We start from the raw sequence: 27,099 nt of genomic DNA on the forward strand, positions 1-27,099 counted from the left end.
TCAGGTGTCTGCCTGGTTTGACCACTCCAGTTGCTCTCAAAGCGGTCAGCGCAGCAAGGCCGTTTCCATGCCAGGTCTTGTAGCTCTCCCTGTCCGCCACTCAAGTGAGAACGGCACAAAGCGGATCGCTCGTTCTTAGGGTTTCTCAGTGCTTCTCTTGTATAATAAAAGATCTAAAAACCAAAGTTATGGCCTCAAAGACTTTTTCTTTTTGCTGCTTCTTGCTCCCTCAGGAAAGGAGTTCCCAGCCTATCAATGTGTTTGGTGTATGGAGCCTGAGAGAGCTGTTGGCACGGTGAAGATCTGAGGCTGTTGCTTTTCTATGGTCTACTGCACGCTTGTTTAGATGTTCCCATGCCTGCTTCACTTTTAGCTACACTGCTATGTATCTCTGTTGCTCAGTTAGTGGTGCTTGCAACCATTACTATTATTATTGCACATATAGTGTTTTAGCCTTAATTATTAAACTTGTGACTCGTCCTGCAAAATATTTTTGCTACTTAAATAACAAAATTCCAGAGACTTGCATTGAAGGAGGGACCCAGTCATATCTAGAGATCAGAATATCATGGTGGTGTGTTTTTTTTTTAGTTTCCATAGACTCTTTATAGGACTCTTTTTATTCTTTTCTTTAGATTTTTTACATATAGGTTAATTATTATTTTCAAATATTATTTAAGATAAAATAATTTTTCCCAATATCATGAATGTTTAAATCATGAATTTTGAAGCCTTTAGGCATTATAACATAATTTTTTTTTTTCATTTTTAAAAATGAATAAAATAATAGATGATAAATTAAAAAGTAAATATGATTTATTCATTTATTTACTAATGATTATTTTTCAATATTAATATTAAATATTCCTGGTATTTTTAAGAAATGTGATGTTCTTTGCACATGAACTAAAAAATCTTCAGGGGATACTTTTTTATTTCCCTTTTTCTTTTTTTTCTTTAAGTAAATGACTTGGTGCTTATTGGTCATATCACACCAATTTTGATTTTAAAGTTCAGTGCATTTTTAAACAAAATTTCATTGCTTAATAATAAAAGATTATACCAAGCTACTCCATAGACGTTTGGATTTCTCTAGACTTTTACACCAGCTTTGAATTTATGCCCCACCAACAATAAAAAAATTAATTAATATGAAATAAATTGCATGAAATAAAATTGCATGATGTTGATTGTGGAAGAAATGTATTCTCGTCATTGCCTGTGTTAATTGCATTTTGCATCATGTAATTGGTCTTTTAATGATTCAGGCTCTTAGGCTCTTCTACCTGTCATCTATTTTTATATCAACCCTCAACCCTTGTCTCTTTCCTTTAACAACTTGTCTTCTCCGTTCTATGCCTCTCCCATATCTTTCTCTTTTCTTTCTTGTCTGTGAACTAAACATGTTTTTATGGTGACCTGAGTTAAGAGTCCTGAACACTTCCAAACTGTTCTCCCCATGTGAGAAACGCCTCCATTTCTATAAATTATTTATCTATTTATTTACTCTCGTCCCTCCCCTCCTTATGCTGTTTTTGCAGCTCTTCCTTTGACCCTTTTGTGATTTCTCTCCCACCCTTTTTTCATTATTTTCTACATCACCCTCTTTTATCTCTCTATTCATTTTTTGGCTGGAATATGGCGTCAGGCCTAAAAGGAGTCGTGGTCTGAATGGGGGGCATCGCGAGTGGATTTGCATAATCTGTGGCGTGGCACTGGTGCACAGACACAGAGAGAGACGGTGCCAACCAGTCCAAGGTGAACTGAACTCTCCTCGCCAGCTCAGAGATTAGTGACACTAACAGGCTTTACAGCAGCCGAGTTCACAGAGGGTTTGGCTGACGTATCAGTGCCAACTTCTCTGGCTCCCACAGTGAGCACTGAGTATGTGCGTGTGTGTCTGGTGAGAAACTGTTGCTTCTTTGATCGATTCTTACAAGGCAGAGACAAACGCATACGTGTATGTTCACACATACTGTATCAGTGCCACATATACAATAAGCCCCAAACTGAACTGAAGAAACCTACTGAAGCTCCAGAGAAGTTTAGTCTTCTAGATTCAATGTTTAGCAATAACTTAATGATTTTGTTTCAAAAGTGTTTTCAAACTATCTACCACCTGTAAATCAGACTTGAATAATGTGAACTGCTCGGGAGAGCGGGGATAATTGCGTCTTTTCTGTTTTTTGCTCATTTAAGGTGCGGTCAGATTAGCTAAATTTCACATTGCAAAAAAGGTCCATTGTCTATTGTCAGTAGCGTAGAGATGTATGACGCAAAGCTCACACAGAAGCCAATTTCAAACCAAGCAGCTTTCTGTTGGTCAATGGAGAGAATTTGCGAAATAAGCACACAATTTCAGATTGCATGGATTCCTATAGAAATTACCAAACCAAATATTTACCGAACAATGGTAAATGTGACCACAGCTTTACACTGAAAGCCTAAAACAATTCAATAAAACATAATTTATTAAGTACAATTAAAAGTACACAAAGGTCAATGTTACATTCAAAACACATATGCTCTATAAGTGTAACTGTATGTCAATGAATGAAAAAGCTATTCAATATATTTAGTAAAAATATATACTAATATTAGTCAGTACATCAAACATCGTTAAACACTGAATGCATCCTCAGATTATTAATGGTAGACTTTAATAACAACACCTGGCAAACAAAATGACATATACATGTTTTAATCAACTTTAAGCCCCAACGATATACTGTTTAAGCCAAATTAGAATATTAGAATGATTTCTGAAGGATCATGTGACACTGAAGACTGGAGTAATTCAGCTTTGCCATTTTGCCAGGAATAAATTACATTTGAAAATATAGTTATTTAAAATTTTAAATTGTAATATTTCACAATATTACAGTTTTTTTTATTTTACTATATTTTCAAACAAACAAATAAATGCAGTCTTGTTAAGCATAAGAGACCCTCTTTCAAACTTCTTTCAAAAATATCTGAGTGACCCCACATTTTTTGAAAGAGTGTATAGTGTATTTAGTGTATATAGAACTATGTATATTATATAGTTCCATAAAAAATATAACCTAACCTAATAAATGTAATATTTTAATACAGCACATGCTTTATTGTAAATATAATTATGTACCTAAAACCAAAATTTATGTAACCTTTTTATTTAAATATCCATGTTTAACAAAACCGAGTGGAGATCAGGGTTGTATGATGCAGACGCTGTCAGATCCCCTTATAGTGTGTTTTCTCACAGTACTGTCCTTTCTTTAGGCATGACACTGTGTTTGTGTATTTGTGTAAGAAAAACTGTTGCTTCTGTGCTGTTGGTTGCCAAGTTTTAGCTTAAATGCAGCTCGAATAAATAAGGTGGGGGGGGGGGGGGGGGTGTGGGGGGCTTTAAAGGGTACAGTGTTTGCATTCTTCTAAGAATTTGAGGTGTATACTTTACATTCATGAATCCCACTATTCTCTCCCTTTCCCTCTTACCATCATTTATCCCTCTGTCCTTGTTTGTCATTCTTTCTCTCGCCCTGCTCAGGTTAGAGCTCCATCCTGAGGTAACACGTGGAGAGGTCCGGAGGTTGTGGTCCTCATTGTTCACTCAGCAGGATGGATCTGTGGACTTTCAACAGTTTATACGTCACTTTGGCCCATCTCCCAAATCCTGCTGTTACCCCAATGCCAAGCACAATCCCCCCAAACGTGGAGACAATGACTTCATGCGCCTCTCCAAAAGACTCAACTGCGTCTCAGATATATTAGTGGATGCTCTACGGGCCAAGGTGGGGGTGTGGAGGAAATACCTTAGGATGGTGTAAAGTTCTTTGAGCTGAGATATGATTATGTTATTTAAACAATTTTATGAACCGGTTTCTCTCTCACAAACAGGTGGAGTTGTCTGTTTCTGAGCTCTGGACGGAGTTCTCCGAAATTGATTTTTCTGGAACAGGTTTTGTTAGCAGTGATGAATTTAAAGACATCCTTATGAGTCTCTGTGTTCATCTCAGCCAGTATGAGTGTGATCTGTTGGCCAAGAAGTTTGACATCAACCATGATGGCAGGTAGATACACTTACATTAGGGAAGACCAAAACAGATAAATAAATAAATCAAGACATCCATGCATAAATAAATATATAAATGGGTGAACAAGGAGATGTGATATGATTATCTAACACTTTACATGAAGCCTTTATATATTTCGCAGTATTAAAGTATTTTAATGCATTAATTATGTCTTGAAATGCACCTAATGCTTTTTGATATCGTTATACCTGCAACCACATTACACATTATAATGCATTTCTAATAATTATTACACCTTTAGAAAGTATAAAGCATTAAAACATGCACGACAAGCAATTCATTTCAGATTTAACAAGGAATTTGCAAATATTCAAATGCATTTTATCTTTAGTTACAGTTATTTATGAAAGGATATAATGCATTACAATGTACATCATGAATATCTTTAAAATGTATTAAACAAAAAGGCTTCAAGTGTTACTAAATAAACAAATTTGATCATTAAATGTGTTCAAGACCCTTCTTCAGCTTCACATTTTGTATAGTGCATAATAAAGTATATTTGTGAATAAAATGACTGATCATTTGTGTCTAAAACCAACAATGTTTTATCCATTGCAAGTAAATTGGCATGAACAATTGTGGAAGAATATAATCATATTTGTAACACTTTATAGGGGCCAGTTCTCACTATTAGCTAGTTGCTTATTAGCATGCCTATTATTAACATATTGTCTGTTTATTAGTGCTTATAAAGCACATATTCTGCATGACCATATTTTACATCCCTAATCCTTCCCAATACCTAAACTTAACTATTAATAAGCAGCAAATTAGGAGTTATTGAGGCAAAAGTTGTAGTTAATGGTTTGCTAATAGGAAGAATTTGACCTTAAAATAAAGTGTGACCATAATATTATTGGTCTTGAAGCACTGGAAACACAAGTATCAAGATGTGTTTTTGTGATGAATGACTTCTTTTGAATTTGGATCAAGCCTATCAAACTTAAATATCTGGAATACATTTTATAGAGAATTCATAAGATGACATAACTGAGCATTTCATGTCCTCATGGATTTTTTTTTTCTTGTCATTTCAGCGTGTCCTACACAGAATTCCTCAAGCCTTTTCTATCCCAGAGTCAAATATGGAAGCATGGATCCAACATGGCAGCTGCTCTGCAGACTCCCAGAGAAACTAAAGAAGTTGCCACTCCGGAAACATTAAGTCGCAAGATCAGGAAAAAGGTTATGCATTGTTTATAGGTGATAATATGTGTGAACGAATGTGAAAATGTTTACATTTTCCTCTTGTGTTTTGGTTTTGTAGCTCCAGCGTAAGGCCAGGGCTCTTAGCAAGGCCTGTGCCCGGCTCGATGGCTCTAGCACTGGGCTTCTGTCTGCAGCTGAGCTGGGTGCTGTGCTACAGCTGTTTGGAGTGTGTCAGAGCCAGGAAGAGCTGAGGAGTGTGCTCTCTACCCTTCACAAACACCCGTCTGGACTCCTGGACTACCGCCCGCTGCTAATGGACAAACACAGGACATCCAGTCACAACCAGCAGACCAAGCACCAGCTCAGCCATAGGAGTCAATAGGTCAGAGGTTTAAAACAAATTTTAGCTACATTGAGAAATGCAAGATACTATTTCAACTAAACATATTAACCCAACTGGCTTCATCCATAAATAAAGACGCACAATCAATATTCAAGTTATAATCATGACATTATTATTGTATTGCTTTATATTAGATTTGGTTAGAGTCAACTGAATTGTATTTCATTGCTTTACAGTGTAGTGTGTGTTCATGTTCATGTCAAATAAAAAGAGTTTGTCAACTGATTTTATTGCAAATTGATTTACATTGTAATTGCACTAAACTGAATTTGCTTTCAGTCTCTTAGATATGAAATACTTTTGTGACATGCTATACTACTTCTAAAACATATTTTCAACAACCTTTTGAACAAGATTTTGCATATTATTTGTACTATATAAATTTTTCGCAGGACTGTTTAAAATTAACTAGTAAATCCAAAAATGTTTTTTGCACATTTTGCGGCAAAACTGTTTAAACTGAGTCTGGTGCTGATTTTTAATTCTTTGCTTAAATTTGATGTTAAGATAGATGAGTGAAAGCAAGAAGAGTGTTTTTTTTAATATGAATGTAAAAATTTATTTGTTTCTAAATACATATTATTTAAGGAGATTTTTGAGATGCAGTTTTATTTTAAAATCTTATCAAGTAAAATTTGGACTACTATAGGTCTGAGAAGGCTCTCAGGCTGATCTCCTCTGCTTATGTCATTTGTAAAAGTGTCAATCATACTGAGTGAACACGGAAATATGAACCACCACACTACCACACTGGTGTTTCATGTGCCTCCCCACAGTGTCAGATGTGTTTAGTTTAGAAAAGACCCGCAGTTTTCTCAACAAAATCGCTTGTGTATTAAGAAAACTTCTGATGAGAAGAAACTTTCTTGGCTGCTTTCTTTGGCATTTTAAGATATTTTACATGACAATAGAATAAAATCCTAAGCCATTTTAGCTCTGCTTCATTTGTTTTGATTCATACTGTGTGATGAAGCTAAAGAACTCTAATTTTACCAGCTTTTCTCCCTCCGCTTAACACAGTGTTCCCTCTGCGGATTTAAACTAATATTGGCTTGTTGGTCACTCAGTGCTCTTTCATCGCTTTCGTCTTTCATGGCATTATCGTTTTTCCCATCTGCATGCCCTCTTTGTCTTCTATTCCTCTTCTCTCCTCTTTTCCGCACCAACGTTTTGAACACAGTTCAAGTTTCAGTTTGGCAAACAGCTTGTGTTATCCACCCAATCATCCGTTCATCCATCCATGTATCTGTCTGTTCATCCATCAATTACTTGCTCTGACAGTTGGATGACAGGCACCTGCGTTTTTCTTCCCAAAAGTGCTGCTAATGTAGGTGTTTGTGTTGTTCATGCACAAAGACAGATCCTAGATTTCACTTTGGACATCGGAGGGTCTTGGTGAGCTTTGATGCATCCACTATCATCAAAACTTTTTTTATTCAGTTAAAACTTTGAGCAAGGATGCATTAAACTGATAAAAAATGACAGTAAAGTAGGGCTGTCAAAATGGCTGAAAAACTAAATTCAAATTTTGTACTTAAATATTATCAATATTCGAATTTAAAAGTCATAATTTCAGTTAGGGGTGAAAAAAGCTTTTGGGTTCTCTCCTGAGGCCACAAGAGGGCGGATTGAACAACATATTATGCATGTTTCTTCAAAGCATAATAAAATAACATTATTATCTTTGAAAAAAGTGCATAATGTTTAAAATAATGTTTATAAACCTTAAATAATTAAAATTGCTTAAACAATTAGAAACAAAACAGAATCATGCATGTATGTATAGTTTAATACAAAGGACCGAAAACCAATCACAAAGAGTACTTTCTTAATTTAAAACAGTCTTGAGACATGTATTTAAAATGTTGAACTTACATTAATTTCACATGGCTTTCTAAACATGTGTCTCTCTTGTGCAAGATGCAAGTGCAATGGTGATAGATGTCCCTCTAGAAAATGTGATAAATATGCTTTCTGTGTGAACGGTTGGGTTTCGGTTTTGACGTAAACAACATAATCTCTGCATTGATGTTATTTTTTCACGCAATATTTTAATGAACAATGTAGCAGCGCAGCATCTAGTGGGTTCAACTGGATAGGCTAAGACAAACATTAAAATTCAATGAAACTTACATCATCATCACATCTCGTGCACCACTGATAAGGCTGCCTGGTGCACACCTAAAATTCGAATGCAACGTTTTTGCATTCGAATGTGGATTTTTATTTTAAATTCGACAAATATTCGAAATTCGATTTTTTTTACAGCCCTACAGTAAAGACATCTATAATTATAAAAAAATATATATTTCAAGTAAATTCTGTTTTAAAAAATCCTGATAAAATTTACAGTTTCCACATAAATATTAGACAGCACAAGTGTTTTCAGCAAGAAATGTTTCATGCGCACCAATTTAGAATATTAGAGTGATTTCAGAAGGATGTGACACTGAAGACTAGAGTAATGGCAGCTGAAAATTTGGCTTTGCCATCAAAAGAAATAAATGACATTTTAAAATATATTTGAATAGGAAACAGATTTGAAAGTATAATAATAATTTACAATATTATATTATATTAATTAAATTCAGCCTTGGTGAGCATTAGAGACTTCTTTCAAAAATAAATAAATGATACAAAATAATATTTTAAGATAATATTAAAAATATATAAATATAATAAAATAATGCATCTGAGTGTGTGGTTGTGTCCTGCATCCCAATCTCATGCCTGAATTCTGGCCCTCTGTTTAGGAGCTTTGATTTCAAGGGGCTGATTATTTTTCTTCAGGCCCACTCAAGGATGAAGCCCAAGGAACCCAAAATTGTCTTCCTTTCAGCTCCATCACAATGGAGCAACCCCCACCAATGTACCACAATCTCCCTCCTTGTCCAGAATCCCTCTCGCTCCCTTTTCTCTTTCCTTGCGCTTTTTTGGAAGCTGGTGCCATACAACTTACTTAAAGAAGGACTTAACGGCGATGGGATGAATTCAGGCTTTGAGAAGGAGGGGGTCCCGGGCATAAGTCACCTATCAGGACAGAATCACACCTGTTTTGTACCCATCATGATATTCTAGGACAGTATGTCCCTTTAGCTCTTTATCTTTATTTCTCTCTCAGGTGTCCTGTTTGAGGAGATCTGAGTGATACTGGTTTCTGGTAGTATTTGGGGTGTCAGAAGCGTGCGGGACGGGGGTGGAGAGGGGTGTGGCTCGCTTCTTCTATGCCATTGTAGAGGCCAAAGAGAGTAAACCCTCTACAGTTAAAGAGGGAGGGACACAAGTGCCAACATCTCAGAAACAATCAGCGTCATGGCTGACTGGAACCTGGTAAAATTATATGCAATGTGGGTAGAGTTCTTTTATTTTCCACTATGGTGGCCATCTTTCCCTTAAGCTAATCCTGGCCACAGTGAACAACTGTCTGTCTGATTTGCTTAAGTCAAGTATGGAAATGGCACATATTGTCCAGACTGATTCACATATCACATATATAACGGCACTGTGTAATACGGCTTTAGCATATATCGCTGTGCATTATTTACAGTCAATATTCTTGTGCTTTCACAATGTTTCACTATGATCTTCTCCGAGCTAGGTGATGTCACTCCCTTGAATATGATGTCAGAAAAATACAAACATTATTTTAAAAAGGGAAAATGACGATGAACATGCAGTGATAAATATTGTCTCAGAAAATGCCAAGGATTTTAGAAAAAATACTACATACGTCACCATTTAGAATATAAGTTTGAGGAAATTTGTAATGTTTTCAACATTGATAATAATAATAGAAAGAAATTAGCAGCAAATCAGCATATTAGAATGGTTTCAGAAGAATCATGTGACGCTAAAGACTGTAACAACAATTCAGCTTTGCCATTACAGACTTGAATAGCATCTTAAAATACATAATAATAAAATGTTATTTTAAATAGTAAAATTAAATTAAATTAAATAAACACACTGTAAAAGTGAATTACTCTTGTGGTTTATATAAGCCATTAAAGTGTAATGGTAATGAATAGGTTCATTTAAAATGGTTCTTTTGAATTACTAACAGCTTTATATGTCAACAGTTTTTAAATAAATTAAATAATGTGTTACTTTTATTAGTAGTAAAATATTAAGAATTACGGGGAAATTTGTTTTTGTATGCACAAGGAACGTTTAATTGATGTAGAAAATTGTGAAATGTTGTATGTTTGTGAGAGAGAGGAAAGGGAAAGACTGACATCACAAGAATAAGTTTGTGAACCCTTAGGGTTTTCTGCATTGCTTATTCATGAATAAGGTTTTGTTTACACAACTGGTTTTGTTAAGGTCACAAACACCAAAATCTCTTCCCAACACTGTGAAGCATGATGGAAGAGGCATCTAACTCACAAACACAGCCTGACTTAACTAATAACACAGAACACAGAGTTTTGCTGAAGACATTGAGTAGGTGTGGAATGTAACTGAAGCGCTGTGTTTCGACAGTCAATCAAGGAGATGAGATAAATGAAAGCACACAAAGCCTGCTGACAAATCTCGAGAAAGATGGGTTAGTGTGAACTATGCCTCAATCCCAAAAGCTTTCATAAGACCTTAAAAAAGCATTACAGAGATGCACAAAGCTGGGAAAGGCTAAAAAACATTGCTAAAGGCCTGGGTGTTCACAAATCCATGGTAGGATACTCTGTCTACAAATGTAGAAAATTATTGCTACTCTCCCTAACAGTGGGCGTCCTACAAAGCTGGAAAAAAAATATTTGGGGCCAAAAACGGCTTTGTTCAGAGGAAAAAGGGCACTGCACACAAACACCAAAACCTCTTCCCAACACTGTGAAGCATGATGGAAGCAGCATCATGGTTTAGTGCTTGTTTGTGTGTTATTAGTTTAGTCAGTTTGTATTTGTCTGTATAATGGTGACTTGGATTAAGATAAAACTAATTTTATGAGTAAGCATTGCAGAAATGCAGATATTTTTAAATTGTTCACAAACTAATTTCTGCGACTGTAGCCTATATGAACACTGCCTCTGTTAAAATTGCCTGTGTTAAAACATCTTACATCCATTACACTCCCTCCCTAGAATACTTAGTATTTAGCAGTTTGATTTGTTATTTGCATCCTATTTAAATATAGGTGGAAGAGACACTGGGATAGGATGGGGGGCTGGATTTGTGTCCAAATGGATTCCCCTAAAAAGAGGCTTATTGTCAATCAAGGGGTCTCAGGCCAGCAGACCATTACGCCAAGGGTTAATCTTAAGAGACAATACAGTCTAGAAAGACAAATTTAGTCATGGTATCTTCATAAGAATTTGTGCATGTCACAACTGAAATTAAGAATATGATTGTTGCGCAATAAAATATTTGAATGAGATTTGAATGTATCATATAAGGTTACATTCTCATAAAAAGTTTTATTTATTTTTCATTTTATTTAATTTCATTATTCATGATAAAAATGTGCCTACAATTTTCCTCTTCTAACTTATCATAACGCAATGCTACTTCAGAACCATAGTGGATGCATAAATGTTCTCTAAACCTATTTGCTATCCTATGCTCAGTTCAAAATATCAGAACAAATAAAAATGTGCTTGTTTTCTTACAATGTTACAATATTTGAAAAGAGCTGGACAGATTTTAAATGCATAATACAATTTGGCCTGTTAAGAGAACTTGATTTATATAAACCATCATAGTGTCTACTTCCATTATTGTTTTGGCTCAAATTTAGCTCAAATGATGAATTAGGCTATTTAGTTTATTTATTAAAAAGAGCGCATAGGTTTGTGTTTGTTATCTGAATATAAGCGGCTTCAGAAGATCCCAAAGAGAACACACTACATCAACTATTCCTAGGATAAAGAACTTCCAACATCGTGCCAAACACAGAATCTTATTCAAACATCATTTATTTCATGATACATCTACTTATTAAAATAAAACATGTACACATATAAATTAAGGACATCTGCAGACGTATTTACAGAGCAGCGTGTTGTGCATTGTGTAAGCTGAAGGCATTGTGTGGGTGTGAGTGCCCGATGAAGTTCATGTAATGGTGATCGAGTCCCTGAACCGGTGACAAGTACCCGCTGTGCTGAGACATCGCTGGGTACGCGAGCGCGGGGTTCCGCGCCGAGCTGTGCCAGGAAAAGTGTCCGGGAGGGCTCTGCTGAAACACTGACTCGGATGGACTTGGACTCTGGTACTCCAGCTGGCACAGAAGGTCCGTAGGGTCTGGAGAGATGGTACCTAACGAGCCGAACACGGGCTCGGTAACGACTTTGGACTGCAGGAAGGCGAGGATCCGTGCGTACTTGGTGTCTTTGGTCTCCATTCGCTCCACGGTGGTCAGATAGTGAACGAGGTTCTTCATGCACTCGTGATAGCCGTAGTGAAAGTAATTCGCAAACTCTGTCAGCAATTCTCCTGCGAAAACAAAGAACGTTGTTAGAGATCTGCAGGGAAGAAAGGGCTGGATTTGATGTTTTAAAAAGTGAATAATTTGACTTTCACGATGTGAGCGAGGAACCGTATTTAAATGTGTTAATAGATGTATTTCACTAAATTCATTTTAAAGTATGTTAAGTGGTTTCTCGGTATTTCTCACACACCTTTTTCTCTCCCGCGCGGGAAGTCTGCGGAGTGGAGCGCGCGCAGATACTGCACTGTCATTTCCAGGATTTCTGCTTTCTCGAGTTTCCCAGAATTCTGTTTTAATATACGAAGTCTGTCGGTCATCATATAAACACTAACAATTAATGCAGACATTGACACTTAGCGCACTTAAACTCATTGAATGTTTCAGCTGCGCACCTGTTTAGCCAGTGCCATAGGAACTGTCTTTCCCAGCTCGTTTAGACATCTGTTGATTCGATCTCTTCTTCTTTTCTCAATGACCTTGTGAGAAACAGGAGTTTTCTGTGGGAATAGAAAATAATAAGATAATAGTGAGTTAAGGGATGAAAAGTGCCACTACCAAACACAAAATTAGCTTGGTTGCATCGTGTGCTGGATACGTTTTACTAAATGCAAAAAGCAATCAACGAATATGAAGTCATAATGAAACTCGGGAAGATAACCTATTCGTTCGATAAAATACATCGAACGAATATAGGCCCACATAAGATATGAATCATATGGAGAGCCGCGCTGCGCTCTCTTTCCCTGCGCGCAAAGCATACATAGCCTACATGGCGGAAAGCGCCTTTACATCGCAATAAAGTGAATACATATAATTCATTTAATTAGCATAAAACACTGACTTGCATTAAATTCAAGACCAGGGAAATCAAGTAATAGCTACCGGTCTATAGCCTACCCTAATATAGTCTTCTGAAAATGCGCGCGAGCAATACTGAACATGCTTGTTTCGGTAGAAAATATCAATATTGTGAAATTCTGGAAAAAGCTGCATCACGCGAAACATGTTAATTAGTTATAATAGCGGTAGAAAAATCTAAATAAAACATTCAAGGAGTATTTGGACTGCATGCAGTTACTGGCATCATGTGTGCGCCACTAAAGTATCCACATACCTTGCGATCCTTCATCTTAGACGCCATCATTTGATAAAAATAAACTAGGGGAAAATGATAGAATTGTGAAACTATTGTAGCTAGACTAGTAGGTAATGCTTGTTTCGGTAGAAAATATCAATATTGTGAAATTCTGGAAAAAGCTGACATCACGCGAAACATGTTAATTAGTTATAATAGCGGTAGAAAAATCTAAATAAAACATTCAAGGAGTATTTGGACTGCATGCAGTTACTGGCATCATGTGTGCGCCACTAAAGTATCCACATACCTTGCGATCCTTCATCTTAGACGCCATCATTTGATAAAAATAAACTAGGGGAAAATGATAGAATTGTGAAACTATTGTAGCTAGACTAGTAGGTTCTCCTGTTTCCAGACGCTTCAGACTGAGATGAGCTGACTGGAAGCAGCCGCTTATAAAGCGCTGGCGCATTCATGGCCCTAATTATTCCATAGGATTAAAGGCGAGCTTTTGGTTAATGTGTGCACTTAGGATCAGTTAAAGAAATAGTCAAACCTGAAGCTGTGGGCTAGCGGGGGGCAGACCTACTTTGTTAATCCACGTGGCCTATCTAAAGACACGTGATAGGTTGTAGAATATTATTTGCAGAGTAACAAGCCTTGCTGGAGATGACTCGCGAGCGAGCGCAACGCAGCGCGCGCAATGAAAACAAAGCCCCCGGAACAAGGCGTCTCTTTCTGTTCCACGTCGCGTTTCTCACACGATCGCCTGTTTTTGGGTCCCAGCAAGCCATCTTAACTTTCATCCCAAGCCCGTCTCAGGTTTAAAGCCTGTCTACTGTTATTATAGTAATTAAGTAAGCACATAATAGGCTGTTCCGCCGAGTTCAGGGGAGACCTTTTGGAGACGGAGTCCCCCCGTTTGTTCGCGGCGTTTCTCACACGACTTGGTGACACGTCCATCTTTCATGGGCTATGGCCGGGTTTTTGTTTACATTCTCTAGTTTTGTTAGGGGCCTCGGCAGGTGTGGGGACCCGGCCTGGCACACGAGCGGCCCCTCCGACCATGTTAGAGACTCCAGACGTCTTTGGCACACGAGGGTTACCCACCGCTGGATTCCCTTCAGAGGCGCTCAATTTGTATCCTATTATCCTATAAGAAAATGTCTATTGAGCGGAATGAATAGTTTCATTGGCCTAAATTTTAATAATGCAGTGAAAGAAAAGAAAGGAGAAATAAAGAAGAATGCAGCTGGTCCTGACGCGCATTATTCTCCGTCACCTGCGCCTGGAGACCTCTATTCATTTGCCTAATTTCGGTCAACTTAACAAACTTTGGGAGAAATTATTCTGGTATTGTTGTGAAGGGTGAAGCTTTCTGATCGAATTAACAGCATGTTTTGATCCGGTAAATGCCATTAGAAAGAAAGAAACAATTGCGTATTGAGGGGTCTGGGTAACGCGCCAAGTGGCGACGCCAAAGCGCAATTCATGCCACAGGGGACTTTTGTACCGCCACATTGCTCAAGTTTGTGCCCAACAAAGGGCATTATTTTATACTTGAATACATTTCATACAATAATTGGCTGTTTTCATCAAACATATTTTCACAGCAAGGTTAACAACAGGTTTATTGTGTTCTCCCAGGCTCCCAGCCTCGGACTTCATGCGCCAAAACGCCTGGATCTTGTGCTTTTTTTTCCACTGGGAACGTTTTAATCCTGACGGTTGGCTATGCTTTAAAGTGCGATATCGTGTTGCATCGTGGAGGGAAAAATCAAAGATGTGTGGATTTTTTCTTTTTCTTTTAAAGAATTCAAGCCCTTTGGATATCCAAAGCAACTGAGACTTTTTATACAGCGCGCAAAAGAAAAGCACCGGTGAAACAGACGAAAGCATAAAATCCCATTATTATTATTGTTGAATTTACCACAAGATTTTATGCAAACGCTCTTTGGAGCTTTCGGATTCTTAAATTCTGCAATGTGACTATTTATGATCTGTTTTTTTTTGTAAACGTGTGTTGTGCATTGAAGAAGAACAATACGTCAACAGAATTTTCTCCTATCACAATGTAATTTAATTGTCCAACATTACACCAAACAAACCAATACAAAAAAGATTACTGTATTTTAACATCTTAAGAATGAGCTGATATTCCATATTCATGTTTCTTTGGAAGTAACATTTAAAGATCAAAAAGAATTGTACGCAACAAGTTCATCCCATATTTAATACTACTAATGATATACGTTATATAAAAAGATTATAACTACAATTGTGTTTCTCAAACGCCTGATTTTAAATGTTTTTACACATTCCTGATGTATTTTCATACAAATATTACACTGCGTAAAATATTCACATGCAAACTTTTTTTTATCGTTATACAGATAATTGTCGATATGTATTATAAAATTATAAAATATATTATAACATGTAAAATGTATATTTTGTACTTTATTAAGAGTAAAAACTACAAAATAACCAAACTCATTTTTAAAAATGCTGATATTTATGACTGTCATGTTAGGCTGCAAAATAAAACAATTTAAACGCCCTCTGCAGGACAAGATGGTTTTTTTTCTGAATTACAAGACTTATTATTATTGTTTTTTGTTTTGTTTTTTCATTTCCATACACAGGTAATTAATATTAGGCCTATAAAACGTTTGGAATTATAATACTAATACAAAAATACTAATAAATTGAATAATGAATGGACAAAAATATTTGTATATTTTATAAAAATGTATGAGTCTGGGTAAAGGTGTTTGTATCCGATTAAAGTCATAAAATCTACTAATTGTCGTATCAATGTTTCATTGCAGTGCCATATAGCTGTTTAAAGCAGTATAAACACGCTTCTGTATGGGGATCACAGTCTTAAAGAGGGGCTACCTGAAAGCTGAACTCTGTCTGTAAGGATCTATCCATGTGAAAGAGAATTAGAGGAGCACAGTCATGCATGTCACCCTGATTACAACAGTACAGTTCGCCTTATTTCCCAACCAACCTAAGACTTTTTCACAGACACACTAACCAGTCTGGGCTTTTTCGGACAGGAGGGGATGCTTTCGCTTGTGTGAAGGGTTGCCACGGCAAATCTTTTAAAGCATGGTTTAAAAAGTCCTGCTCATTGCCCTGTGCTACTTCCTTTACACTTTACACTTTTTTCTGTCTTTTTTTGAAACTTTTGATAGATAAAACATCACTTTTTTCAAGTGTAATAATTACTTGTGGATTAAAATAAATAAATAGCCTAAATCAATATTGATCATTTAAATGATATTGTTTGCCTGTAATGATCATGACCTTCCCAGAACTTGATTAGAAAACTTATAGTTAACGCAAATGTTTGAAGATGCCTTTTGCCTGACTTAGATTGATAGGTTAATTACTACTAAACCCAAAGCGCCATCCTGTTGAGATTTCAACAAAACGACTTTGAAGCCATTGTCTTAAAAATAATTTGAAATTTGAATTCAGTTCATTAAAAATGTGTATTAATTTGTGCCTTTTTTTATTAGTATGATTGCTTGGGTCAGACAATAGTTTCAACATTATTAACTTATTACTTTTATTAGCTGCAATTGCATCTGCAAGTACCATATAATACGCATACTATAAACTTTTGTCATTTAGTATGTTGCGCACATTTGTTAGATTTGAAATTCCTACGTTGATGGGAAAAAATGTTGATCCTCCAGACGATGTGTTGTCATGCGAGAGCCGGTGACCCGTGGTGACCCCAGGCCAGAGACACACACAATCCTTTAGCTTCGCGCGCCACCGTGAGTCTCCTCTGCATCACTTCACACGAGACATTCAGCATTGTTCGTGCATCACAATAGAGCATCCTTAATATTCAGAAAATCGTCCGAAATCAAATATAAATCTATTGCTCACTGAATACATTTAAAAGGGCGAAACATAGCTTTCCTCGTGTCTCGTTTGTCCCCTCATAAATTTATCCTAAACATGTCATGGCGCCGTCTTGTTCACTAGAGGGAGACATAGCTATTGTCATATGTAGAAGTAAACTAAACTCTTATTGAAAAAAAGAAAGAAAGAAAGAAAGAAAGAAAGAAAGAAAGAAAGAAAGGAAGGAAGGAAGGAAGGACGGAGGAAGGAAGGAAGGAAGGACGGAGGAAGGATGGAGGAAGGAAGGAAGGAAGGAAGGAAGGAGGAAGGAAGCATGGAAGGAAGGATGGAGGAAGGAAGGAAGGAAGGACGGAGGAAGGAAGGAAGGAAGGAAGGACGGAGGAAGGAAGGAAGGAAGGAAGGAAGGAGGAAGGAAGGACGGAAGGAAGGACGGAGGAAGGAAGGAAGGAAGGAAGGAGGGAGGAAGGAAGGAAGGAAGGAAGGACGGAGGAAGGACGGATGGAAGGAAGGGCGGAGGAAGGAAGGAAGGACGGAGGAAGGACGGATGGAAGGAAGGGCGGAGGAAGGAAGGAAGGAAGGAAGGAAGGAGGAAGGAGCACTTTTGATACACTTCTCAGATCTCATATTTCGTATCTAAGCAGCCAGATAGTTTAACCTTGATCATTTATGTGGAAGAGTTTTTCATTTTTCATTGGGAGTGAAAAATGAAGTGCATAAATTGTAGGCTAATAAAGGTAATTACTAGGAATAAAGTTTATTAAAACACAAAAAGGTTGTTATATAGGTTATGTTCAACAGAGAAGGCGTAATTATTGATCATGCAGCTAGACTAATGGCACTTATATAAACTTGTCTCATATTTCTATAACTCATATTTATTAGGATACTAATGGATACATGGTGTATAGAAAACAACAGAAGCTTCATCTTGCTTTATTAGTAAACACAAACGTGCGTATGTCGTCTTATAACTTATATTTATTAGGATATTTCACCTCATGGTGTATACAAGAAAAAAACTGAAGCTTCATCTTGCTTTATTAGTAAACGTCGCAGTTTATATTGATCAACATCACAACAGTGCGTATGCAAATTTCCCTAAAAAAATAACCAATTAAACTCATTCTTTCACGTCGTACGCTTAAAGATATGAAACGGGTGTTCTGATTGGTCGAGCGCCCGGTTTCCTATCTGAAGACAGCTCGGAGAGCCATATACACGCCTCCAAATAACAGCTGTGTGGACGCTGGCTACAGTAACAGAAACACCGTTCAGGTTTGTGCAATTCTACCTTAATCTTGGCCGGATTCATGTTATTATTTCAGTGGATGGAAATTAATAACGCTTGAAAACATCCAAACCGTGCGCATTACATAAATATATCACGGAGAAAAGCGTTCAAATGCAAATTGCGCGTCGCTTCATCTGCTCAGCCTCATATGCATGCTCAGTTGAACACATAAATGCAGCGATGATGCCACATTTGGGGGTGTTTTTATGCAGGGAATTATTTTTGAAGCAGAGTAGTAGTGGTGGGAAGAATTAGGCTAAATCAGATTCATTTGGTTCAATCGGTTCTTTTGAACAGTTCGTTTCAACCATAGACTGTAATGGTTTCAACCAGTTTCAACGCAAAATTACTTCTGACATGCAATCGTTGCATAATAAATACTACGCCTACTGTAAATAATATGTAATAATAAATAGTATTAAATGCTGATCTGCTCTGTATGTGTCTCGTACAGTTCCAGTGCGCTGTATCTGTGTAATTTCTAATATTACAGCTATTAAAAGTAACTTCCCCATCAGTCAAAATCCTCGGTTCACTCCAAATGATTATACCATCAGCTCAGTCATAGGTCGAATCGATTTTTTTTATGTAGTAAATGAATTGATGTTAGCTTACGAACCGCTTGGACCAATTCCGTCCCAATCGTGATCGAATCGCGCAGATTGATTGATTTTGTACACGGGTTCAACCGATTCATTGAAAAGATTCTACTCAAAGATAGAAATCAATCACGAATTGGACAGCGCAAAGCATGAGTGAGCGCAGGAAAGAGCGCTTTCACATCTTGTGTAAAAATAGAGAATGTTAAAACATTTCCCCACAATATATAGCTAGGTATAAGTGTTAACCCAACATGCATTTCCTTGGCACTCTTCTATCAGAGATGGCTGAAGTTCAGCGGAGGATCGTGTGAAGACAAAGAGAGGGGCGGAGATGGAGCGTGTTTGGAGACGCCTGTCGGTGCTTTGCGCGCTCTATTGTTAGTTAATTAGCTAATACAAAACGGAATCGGACATGGAAACAATGCAGCTCTTGTCCACGGCATGTTGTCGCATCACTTCTTGTCGTGTAACCTCCCATTTGCTTTTCCATATCACATATCACACTGTCTGGCCATCATCACAAATTATAGGCGGCATCATGAACTAACAATTTAACCTGCAATGCCTGACATGCAATTTATTTGATGCAACAAGAAAAGAAAAAAGAAAACTTGGTATATTAAAGGTTCAAAGAGAACATCCAAATCGAACATGGTTATGCAAGAGGTTTGCAGACGAGAAGACCTCTTAACACAGTTAATTTGGCCTCATTTTGTTGATGCAGTGGCTGAAAGATGGACTTATTTTTGGATCATAATCACATCAGGGGAATTATATTTATGTAATTTATAAAAATTTACTTAAAACTAATTCACACTTTTCCTCTATTTTAAAAAGCAGAAGAGATAATGTAAGAATTAGTGTCAAATGGGCAAAGTTTTGCATGAAACATTAGAAAGATATTTTTTCAATATGTTTTTTTTGTGGTAGGCTAAGAAACGGTTCTCACAGCTTGTCTGCTCTATGACTATGAGATGGCTATCATTCTCATCAAATCAGTTAAGTGCATGATTTATGTGTGTGTGTGAAACAGAAAGTGATAGTGTGTGAATATGTTGTGGTTTTAAACTGTAGAGTTGTGGTATATGAGCAGCAGACACGCTCAGGAATGTTTGGAATTTTGGCGGTCTAGCAGTCTGAGGTTATGCTGTTTTCATTTCCTTCTGTTTTTCTCATATTCATGCAGACAGTTTGTTCTGCATCTTCGAGTTTTGTGGTCACGTTAACCTTCTTTCAAGGTTAAGGTTACATAGAAATTTTTACTTCTTGTTCTTTGTATTGATAGTTTGCATATTCTATGAACCGTTTTGCCAGAATCTGTTATAATTTTTGCCGCTAGTATATTAGGCTGATGATACACAGGGCAACTTTTTGAGCAATGGTGCCTTCAGTGGGCAACCAGGTGAGACACAGGACCCACGACCGATCTAAATTATCCAGATTGAAATATGTTAGCCATTCTCGATGGGAAAGTGCCCAAGCAACATTGCTCAAAAAAAGTTGCACAGCAAAATTGCTCAAAAAATTGCCCCGTCTATCATCAGCCTTAAAGTAAAATGGAAGCAATCCACTGAGGATAGTTGCCCCACTCCAGAATAACGCCTGTTACTGTGGTTACCAATCAAAATGTGTTCTCATCTGTTATTTAATATATTGAACAGGTTTACAGATAAAAGCGCCAGTCTCGAATTTCAGATCTTCAATTTCTATTGTAAGTCTTTCTTCTCACAAAAGCCAAAACTGCCCTCTGGGCTTCTATAGAAAATGGTTTGTATTATGTGCTGCTCCACTTTTAAACGTGTTACAGAAAGCTTTAGGTGTGGTTCAGCTAGAAAGAGTTCAAACATGACCAAGCCCATTTCTGGACTGCCTTTATTTCTAGCTTCTGAAAGACTAACTTCCGTGAAATCATGAGAGTCATATGAGAAGTCTGAAAACGTGCAGAATGAGATCATAGAAAAACACAAATACGGTGTATAGTTGTGAACACGCTCACTCGGTGTCTGTCATTAAGACTGTTTGGTGATTGGTGAAATAAGCTTGATGTAAGTTGGTAGTGTCACGGAAACACCTGCCTCACCAGCCGAATCAGCCTCCTACACCCGCTCACAATCACCTGATTACTGATCACGGACACCTGCACCCACTTACCACACCACTCAAATACTCACTCACCTCATTCACTCATCGACTGGTCACAAGGTTGCAAGCTATTCTGTCCTGGTTCCTCGACTTCCACTCTGCCCGTTCCCCTCGGAACCTTCAGTTCTCGGCCGCAGGACCGGAGTGCCGACCCAGATAAGACTGTGTTTTGCTTACCTTACTGCCTACGTTGAACTCTTTTTCGTTGGAAGCCTCTCTTAAGTTCCTGTAAATAAACCTTCTGTTTAACATTCTCCTGCCTGTCTGCCTCTTTGTCCCGGTTGTGACAGAAGACCAGTCCATCAAAACAAAACGGATTACAACACGGACTATGGATCCTCAGAGCACCTCCTCACCGGAACCCTCACCCAGTCGGACTTTCACCACCTCTCTACCCTCCTGTCCCATGGCCCGGCCAGCCAGCTTTTCGGGTGAGGCAGCCCTCTGCAGCGTGTTCCTGCTGCAATGCTCCCTCTATCTGGAGATGCAACCGCACCTGTTTGTGACCGAACGGGCCAAGGTGTCGTTCATCATCTCGCTACTGTCGGGACGAGCCTTGCAGTGGGCCGAAGCCTTGTGGACGGCCCAGAGCCCGTGCATTCACTCACTGGAGGGCTTTATTCAACACTTCCGGGAGGTATTCGGTCAATCGACCACTGAAGTCACGGTGCATGAGGAGCTCTTTCAACTGCGGCAAGCCAAACTATCCATCCACGGATATGTGCTGCGCTTCTGCACCCTCGCCGCCAGCAGCGGCTGGAACGAGGCTGCGCTGCTCTCGGTGTTCCGCCGAGGCCTCAACCCGGGCCTACGCCGACAGATGGCCATCTATGATGACACCGTGGGCCTCGACAGTTTCCTCCAGAAGGCGGTTTGCATCTCCCAGCACCTAACCGCGTGCCCTATGGAAGCGATACCCGCTGCCGCTGCCTCGCCCGGCCGCTCCACTCCAGCACCAGAGCCCATGATCATGGACAGCTACCACCTGTCATCCTCAGAGCGATCTCGGAGACTCACCCATGGCCTATGTCTCTACTGTGGGTCCCAGGGGCACCAGCTCCGCGCCTGCCCCCTTCGTCCACCACGCCCAGCGGTGAGTACTATCCAGATCACTCCTGATGTATCAGGCATTCCTCACATCAATGCTCTTCTAATTTATCACCACCAATCCTTTCCAGTCAAAATCCTCGTGGACTCCGGAGCGTCGGGGAACTTCATCTCCTCCCGTAGTCTCGCCGGTTTTCAAATTCCCCGCTGCAAAAACTCCACAACGTACCAGATTACCACTGTCCAGGGAAAGCCGCTGGGCAAAGGGCTGGTGGAGCTCCGCGGAGCCCGCGTGTTCAGCAAGCTGGATCTCAGGAGCGCATTCAACCTCATCCGCATTCGCCGGGGTGACGAATGGAAGACCGCCTTTGTCACACCCACCGGGCACTACGAATACCGGGTCATGCCATATGGGCTTTCCAACTCACCTTCCATTTTCCAGAACTTTATGAACGAGATCTTCCGAGACATGCTCAACCGGTTTGTCCTCATCTACATCGACGACATTCTCATTTACTCACCCACGCTCGAAGCACACCGTCACCATGTCACCCAAGTCCTCCAGCACCTCCGCCAACACCACCTGTTCCTCAAGACCGAGAAGTGTGAGTTCCATCAGTCCACGGTTCACTTCCTAGGATACATCGTCACCCCGGCCGGAGTACAAATGGACCAGAGAAAGGTGGAGGCCGTCCAGAACTGGCCCCAACCCGGTACCATCAAGGAGATGCAGAGGTTCTTAGGGTTCGCAAACTTCTACCGCCGCTTCATCACCCACTTCAGCCAGATGGCGGCGCCCCTTACCTCTCTCCTCCGATGGAAAGCCAAACTCCTCACTTGGACCCCAGAGGCCCAACAAGCTTTCAGCCAGCTCAAGGCCGCCCTGTCACACCCAGACCCCAATCTCCGCTTCCTGGTCGAGGTAGACGCCGTGACCCTGGGAGTGGGCGCCGTCCTATCACAGTGGCGAGGTGAACCCCCCGTGCTCCATCCATGTGCATACTTCTCGCGGAAGTTATCCCCAGCGGAGCAGAACTACGACGTGGGATACTGGGAGTTACTAGCGATTAAGCTCGCCCTGGAGGAGTGGCGGCACTGGTTGGAGGGTGCCAAGCACCCATCTGAGGTCATCACCGACCATAAAAACTTGCAATACCTCCGAGAGGCCAAACGTCTGAACCCTAGGCAGGCCCACTGGGCGCTGTTCTTTACCCGCTTCCTCTTCGTGGTCACTTACCGTCCCGGGACGAAGAATGTCCGCGCGGACACACTTTCCCGCCTACACCAACCGGATCCTACCCCCGAAGAACCCGAGCCCATCCTGCCGCCTGCCGTCTTCATGTCTTCCATTCAGTGGGCTCTCACTGACCAGATCCGTGCTCTTAAGTTCCTGTAAATAAACCTTCTGTTTAACGTTCTCCTGCCTGTCTGCCTCTTTGTCCCGGTTGTGACAGGTAGTAAATTGGTTATAAATGCTGTTGAATGCATAGCAACTTTAAGGAATAGAGTGAGAGTCCAAACAGCTGATTAAAAACAAAACAATAATCCACAAGTAATCCAAATGACTCCAGTCCACCAATTAAAAGCCGCGAAAAGCTGCATGTTTGTAACAAAATCCATCATTAAGACATTTTTAACTTCATACCATTCCTATATCCATAATATTACTTTTTCTAGTTGAAAAAGTTGTCTCATCTGAATTAGGAGAGAACTATTTACAGATCAATCACCGTTTACGGTCTGAACAATTATGTCATGTATGTGAGAGGACAACAAAGGATTGACTTTTTCATTGGAGGAAGTGATATTATGAATTATGGACTAATGCTCTGGCCAAAAGTGAAAGTGCACCCATTCACTGTAGAGGATCCATTTGTGAGCAAGTGATGTAATGTTAAATTTCTCCAAATCTGTCCCGATGAAGAAACAAACTCATCTACATCTTGGATGGCCTGAGGGTGGATACATTTTCATCAAAACTTTTTTTTTTGTCAAGACTAAACTATTCTTTTAAAGAGTAATAGTACTTGTTCATTAATGTGGTAATTTTCTCTCTTACAGAATGTGACATTGTTCTTCTCCTTGTCCTTGTGCTTCTTGTCTATTAATGTACATGTTGATGATCTTGTGGCTAGGTCGCTGTCAGTCATTTGCCTTTGTCTCTCTTTAATAGCTTCCTTCTATAACACCCAAACAAATCAGTCTCTGTTCACTACTGAACTGGGTCAATGGCTCAGACATTATGTAACACATTTATTGTTTAATTTATCCATGAAGCTATTAATATATTGTATACATATTTAGTCAAACTAATGGACAAATAAAATGATAGTGCTCCTTAATTACATTTTGGCTATTGCTTTTAAAATGATCAGTGCTATGATTATTACAGCCATGGAACTGCATGTCTCTCATACAATCCAGCCTCTTGGATTGCATTGCTCTTCTCTGATTATCAATATATAGACTGACAAAAACATCTATCTAGATCAGTGAGCTTTAGCTCTCTTTCCTTCAGGGAGCCCAGGAATAGTTCAACAGAATAGTTATGCCCTGACAGACTGGAGAACAGGAAATATATTTGTCAAAAAAAAAAAAAAAAAAAAAAAAAATATATATATATATATATATATTTATTTATTTTTTTAACTTCAATCCTTAGTCCAAAAAAGTAATCTCTAAATCTGAATGGTCCGCTGATGGAGTTCTGCAGTTATGAGGGTTATGCAGATGTCTGTGTTATGAGATACAATTCCTGGAATTACACTACATATTACAGTGGGATACTAAGGGCCAAATGTCCAGTTTGACTTCTCAGAAATGTAAAAAAGCTTAAAAGCTTGTAAAAATTGTTGATGCGTTTCCAATTAAAATGGAAATGGGATGATCTTTTTATAATACTGCAAATACCTTTTATATGTCACAGTCTGATAAAATCATATATATATATATAAATATAAATATACAGGTACATCTCAAAAAATTAGAATATCATGAAAAAGGTCAATATTTTTTGTCACTCATTTCAGAAAGTGAAACCCATATGTTATTATTAGATTCTCTATAGGGTTCAGGTCAGGCGAGTTTGCTGTCCAATCAAGCACAGTAACACCATGGTCATTGAACCAGCTTTTGGTACCTTTGGCAGTGTGGGCAGGTGCCAAGTCCTGCTGGAAAATGAAATCAGCATCTCCATAAAGCTTGTCAGCAGAAGGAAGCATGAAGTGCTCTAAAATTTCCTGGTAGATGGTTGCGTTGACGGTGGACTTCAGAAAACACAGTGGACCAACACCAGCAGATGACATGGCAGCCCAAATCATCACTGACTGTGGAAACTTCACACTGGACTTCAAGCAACATGGTTTCTGTGCCTCTCCACTCTTCCTCCAGACTCTGGGACCTTGATTTCCAAATGAAATGCAAAATTTACTTTAATCTGAAAAGAGGACTTTGGACCACTGAGCAACAGTTCAGTTCTTTTTCTCCACAGCACAAGTAAGACGCTTCTGACGTTGTCGCTGGTTCAGGAGTGGCTTGACATGAGGGATGCGACATTTGTAGCCCATGTCTAGGATTCGTCTGTGCGTAGTGGCTCTTGATGCGCTGACGCCAGCCTCAGTCCACTCCTTGTGAAGCTCCCCCAAATTCTTGAATGGATTTTGCCTGACAATCCTCTCAAGGCTGCGGTTATCCCTTTTGCTGGTGCACTTTTTCCTACCACACTTTTTCCTTCCACTCAACTTTCTATGAATATGCTTGGATACAGCACTCTGTGAACAACCAGCTTCTTTAGCAATTAACTTTTGTGGCTTACCCTCCTTGTGGAGGGTGTCAATGACTGTCTTCTGGACATCTGCAAATCAGCAGTTTTCCCCATGATTGTGTAGCCTACTGACCAAGACTGAGAGACCATTTAAAGGCTCAGGAAACCTTTCCAGGTGTTTTGAGGTTATTAGCTTAGGGTGTGACACCAACTTTTTCACAATATTCAAATTTTCTGAGACACTGAATTTTGGGTTTTCATTATCTGTATGCCATAATCATCAAAATTTCAAGAAATAAAGGCTTGAAATATTTTACTCTGTGTAATGAATCTATATAATATATGGGTTTCACTTTCTGAAATGAGTGACAAAAAATATTGGCCTTTTTCATGATATTCTAATTTTTTGAGATGTACCTGTATATATACATATATACATATACATATGTGACCTTGGACCACAAAACCAGTCATAAGAGTCAATTTTTTTAAATTGAGATTTATACAAATATTTATTTATCTGAATAAATAAGCTTTCCATTGATGTATGGTTTGTTAGGATAGGACAATATTTGGCCGAGATACAACTATTTGAAAATCTGAGGGTGCAAAAAAGTCTAAATACTGAGAAAATTGCCTTTAAAGTTGTCCAAATGAAGTTCTTAGCAATGCATATTACTAATCAAAAATTAAGTTTTGATATATTTACGGTAGGAAATTTACTAAATATCTTCATGGAACATGATCTTTATTTAATATCCTAATGATTTTTGTCATAAAAGATCATTTTGACCCATACAATATTTTTTGGGCTATTGCTACAAATATACCCAAGCGACTTAAGACTGGTTTTGTGGTCCAGGGCCATATATTTTGGCTCATTCCAGAGAGAATGCTATTGTACATAATTTTCATCCATATTTAGCTCAATTTTGCAGGTAGAGAATATTTCTTAGGTCATTTCTTTAAACCTTTAAGAGTTACACTAAATTACCTTTACTGGACTAAAGCCACAAACCTCCTTTTTGACATTGCTTTTCTGTTTTTGTGTCTGTTCCATCTTGACTTTTTAGGGCATTTGCGCATGTTTTATTGGTTAAGTAAGCTTGGTGTTAATTCCATAATGTGTATAAATGTTATTCAAGTTTTGATTAGGAGGTCACCAAGCTGACAATACCAGTACCACTGGGTGTATTGAAATTTCTGACACACACACACATATATATATATATA

The 27,099-nt window shown here is 38.7% G+C and overlaps 3 protein-coding genes across 4 annotated transcripts in view; 2 read left to right on the forward strand and 1 right to left on the reverse strand.

Annotated features, from left to right (window-relative positions):
* Positions 1–67: 67 nt before the first annotated feature.
* LOC107562734 (EF-hand calcium-binding domain-containing protein 6-like) lies at positions 68–5,709 on the forward strand. The gene is made up of 7 exons (XM_016247434.1): positions 68–104; positions 234–295; positions 1,658–1,758; positions 3,533–3,776; positions 3,883–4,055; positions 5,120–5,267; positions 5,350–5,709. Exons 1-7 carry the CDS (start codon positions 68–70, stop codon positions 5,611–5,613), a joined length of 1,029 nt encoding a protein of 342 aa, XP_016102920.1. The 3' UTR covers positions 5,614–5,709.
* Positions 5,710–11,614: 5,905 nt separating this feature from the next.
* LOC107562737 (hairy and enhancer of split-related protein helt-like) lies at positions 11,615–13,612 on the reverse strand. Its single transcript, XM_016247436.1, has 5 exons — positions 13,530–13,612; positions 13,173–13,257; positions 12,451–12,555; positions 12,249–12,345; positions 11,615–12,063 (listed from the first exon to the last, which is right to left on the reverse strand). Exons 1-5 carry the CDS (start codon positions 13,610–13,612, stop codon positions 11,615–11,617), a joined length of 819 nt encoding a protein of 272 aa, XP_016102922.1.
* A 4,626-nt stretch (positions 13,613–18,238) lies between these two features.
* The window catches only part of LOC107562746 (long-chain-fatty-acid--CoA ligase 1-like), a 37,327-nt gene continuing 28,466 nt past the window's right edge, over positions 18,239–27,099 (forward strand). For both annotated transcript variants that reach the window (XM_016247447.1, XM_016247445.1), the window contains exon 1: positions 18,239–18,296. The gene's annotated coding sequence lies outside the window, so the exon portion shown is untranslated. The remainder of the gene's footprint in view (positions 18,297–27,099) is intronic.

This window comes from Sinocyclocheilus grahami, unplaced genomic scaffold (genome assembly GCF_001515645.1).
Source record: "Sinocyclocheilus grahami isolate Dianchi unplaced genomic scaffold, SAMN03320097.WGS_v1.1 scaffold836.1, whole genome shotgun sequence".
Classification (NCBI taxonomy): Eukaryota; Metazoa; Chordata; class Actinopteri; order Cypriniformes; family Cyprinidae; genus Sinocyclocheilus; species Sinocyclocheilus grahami.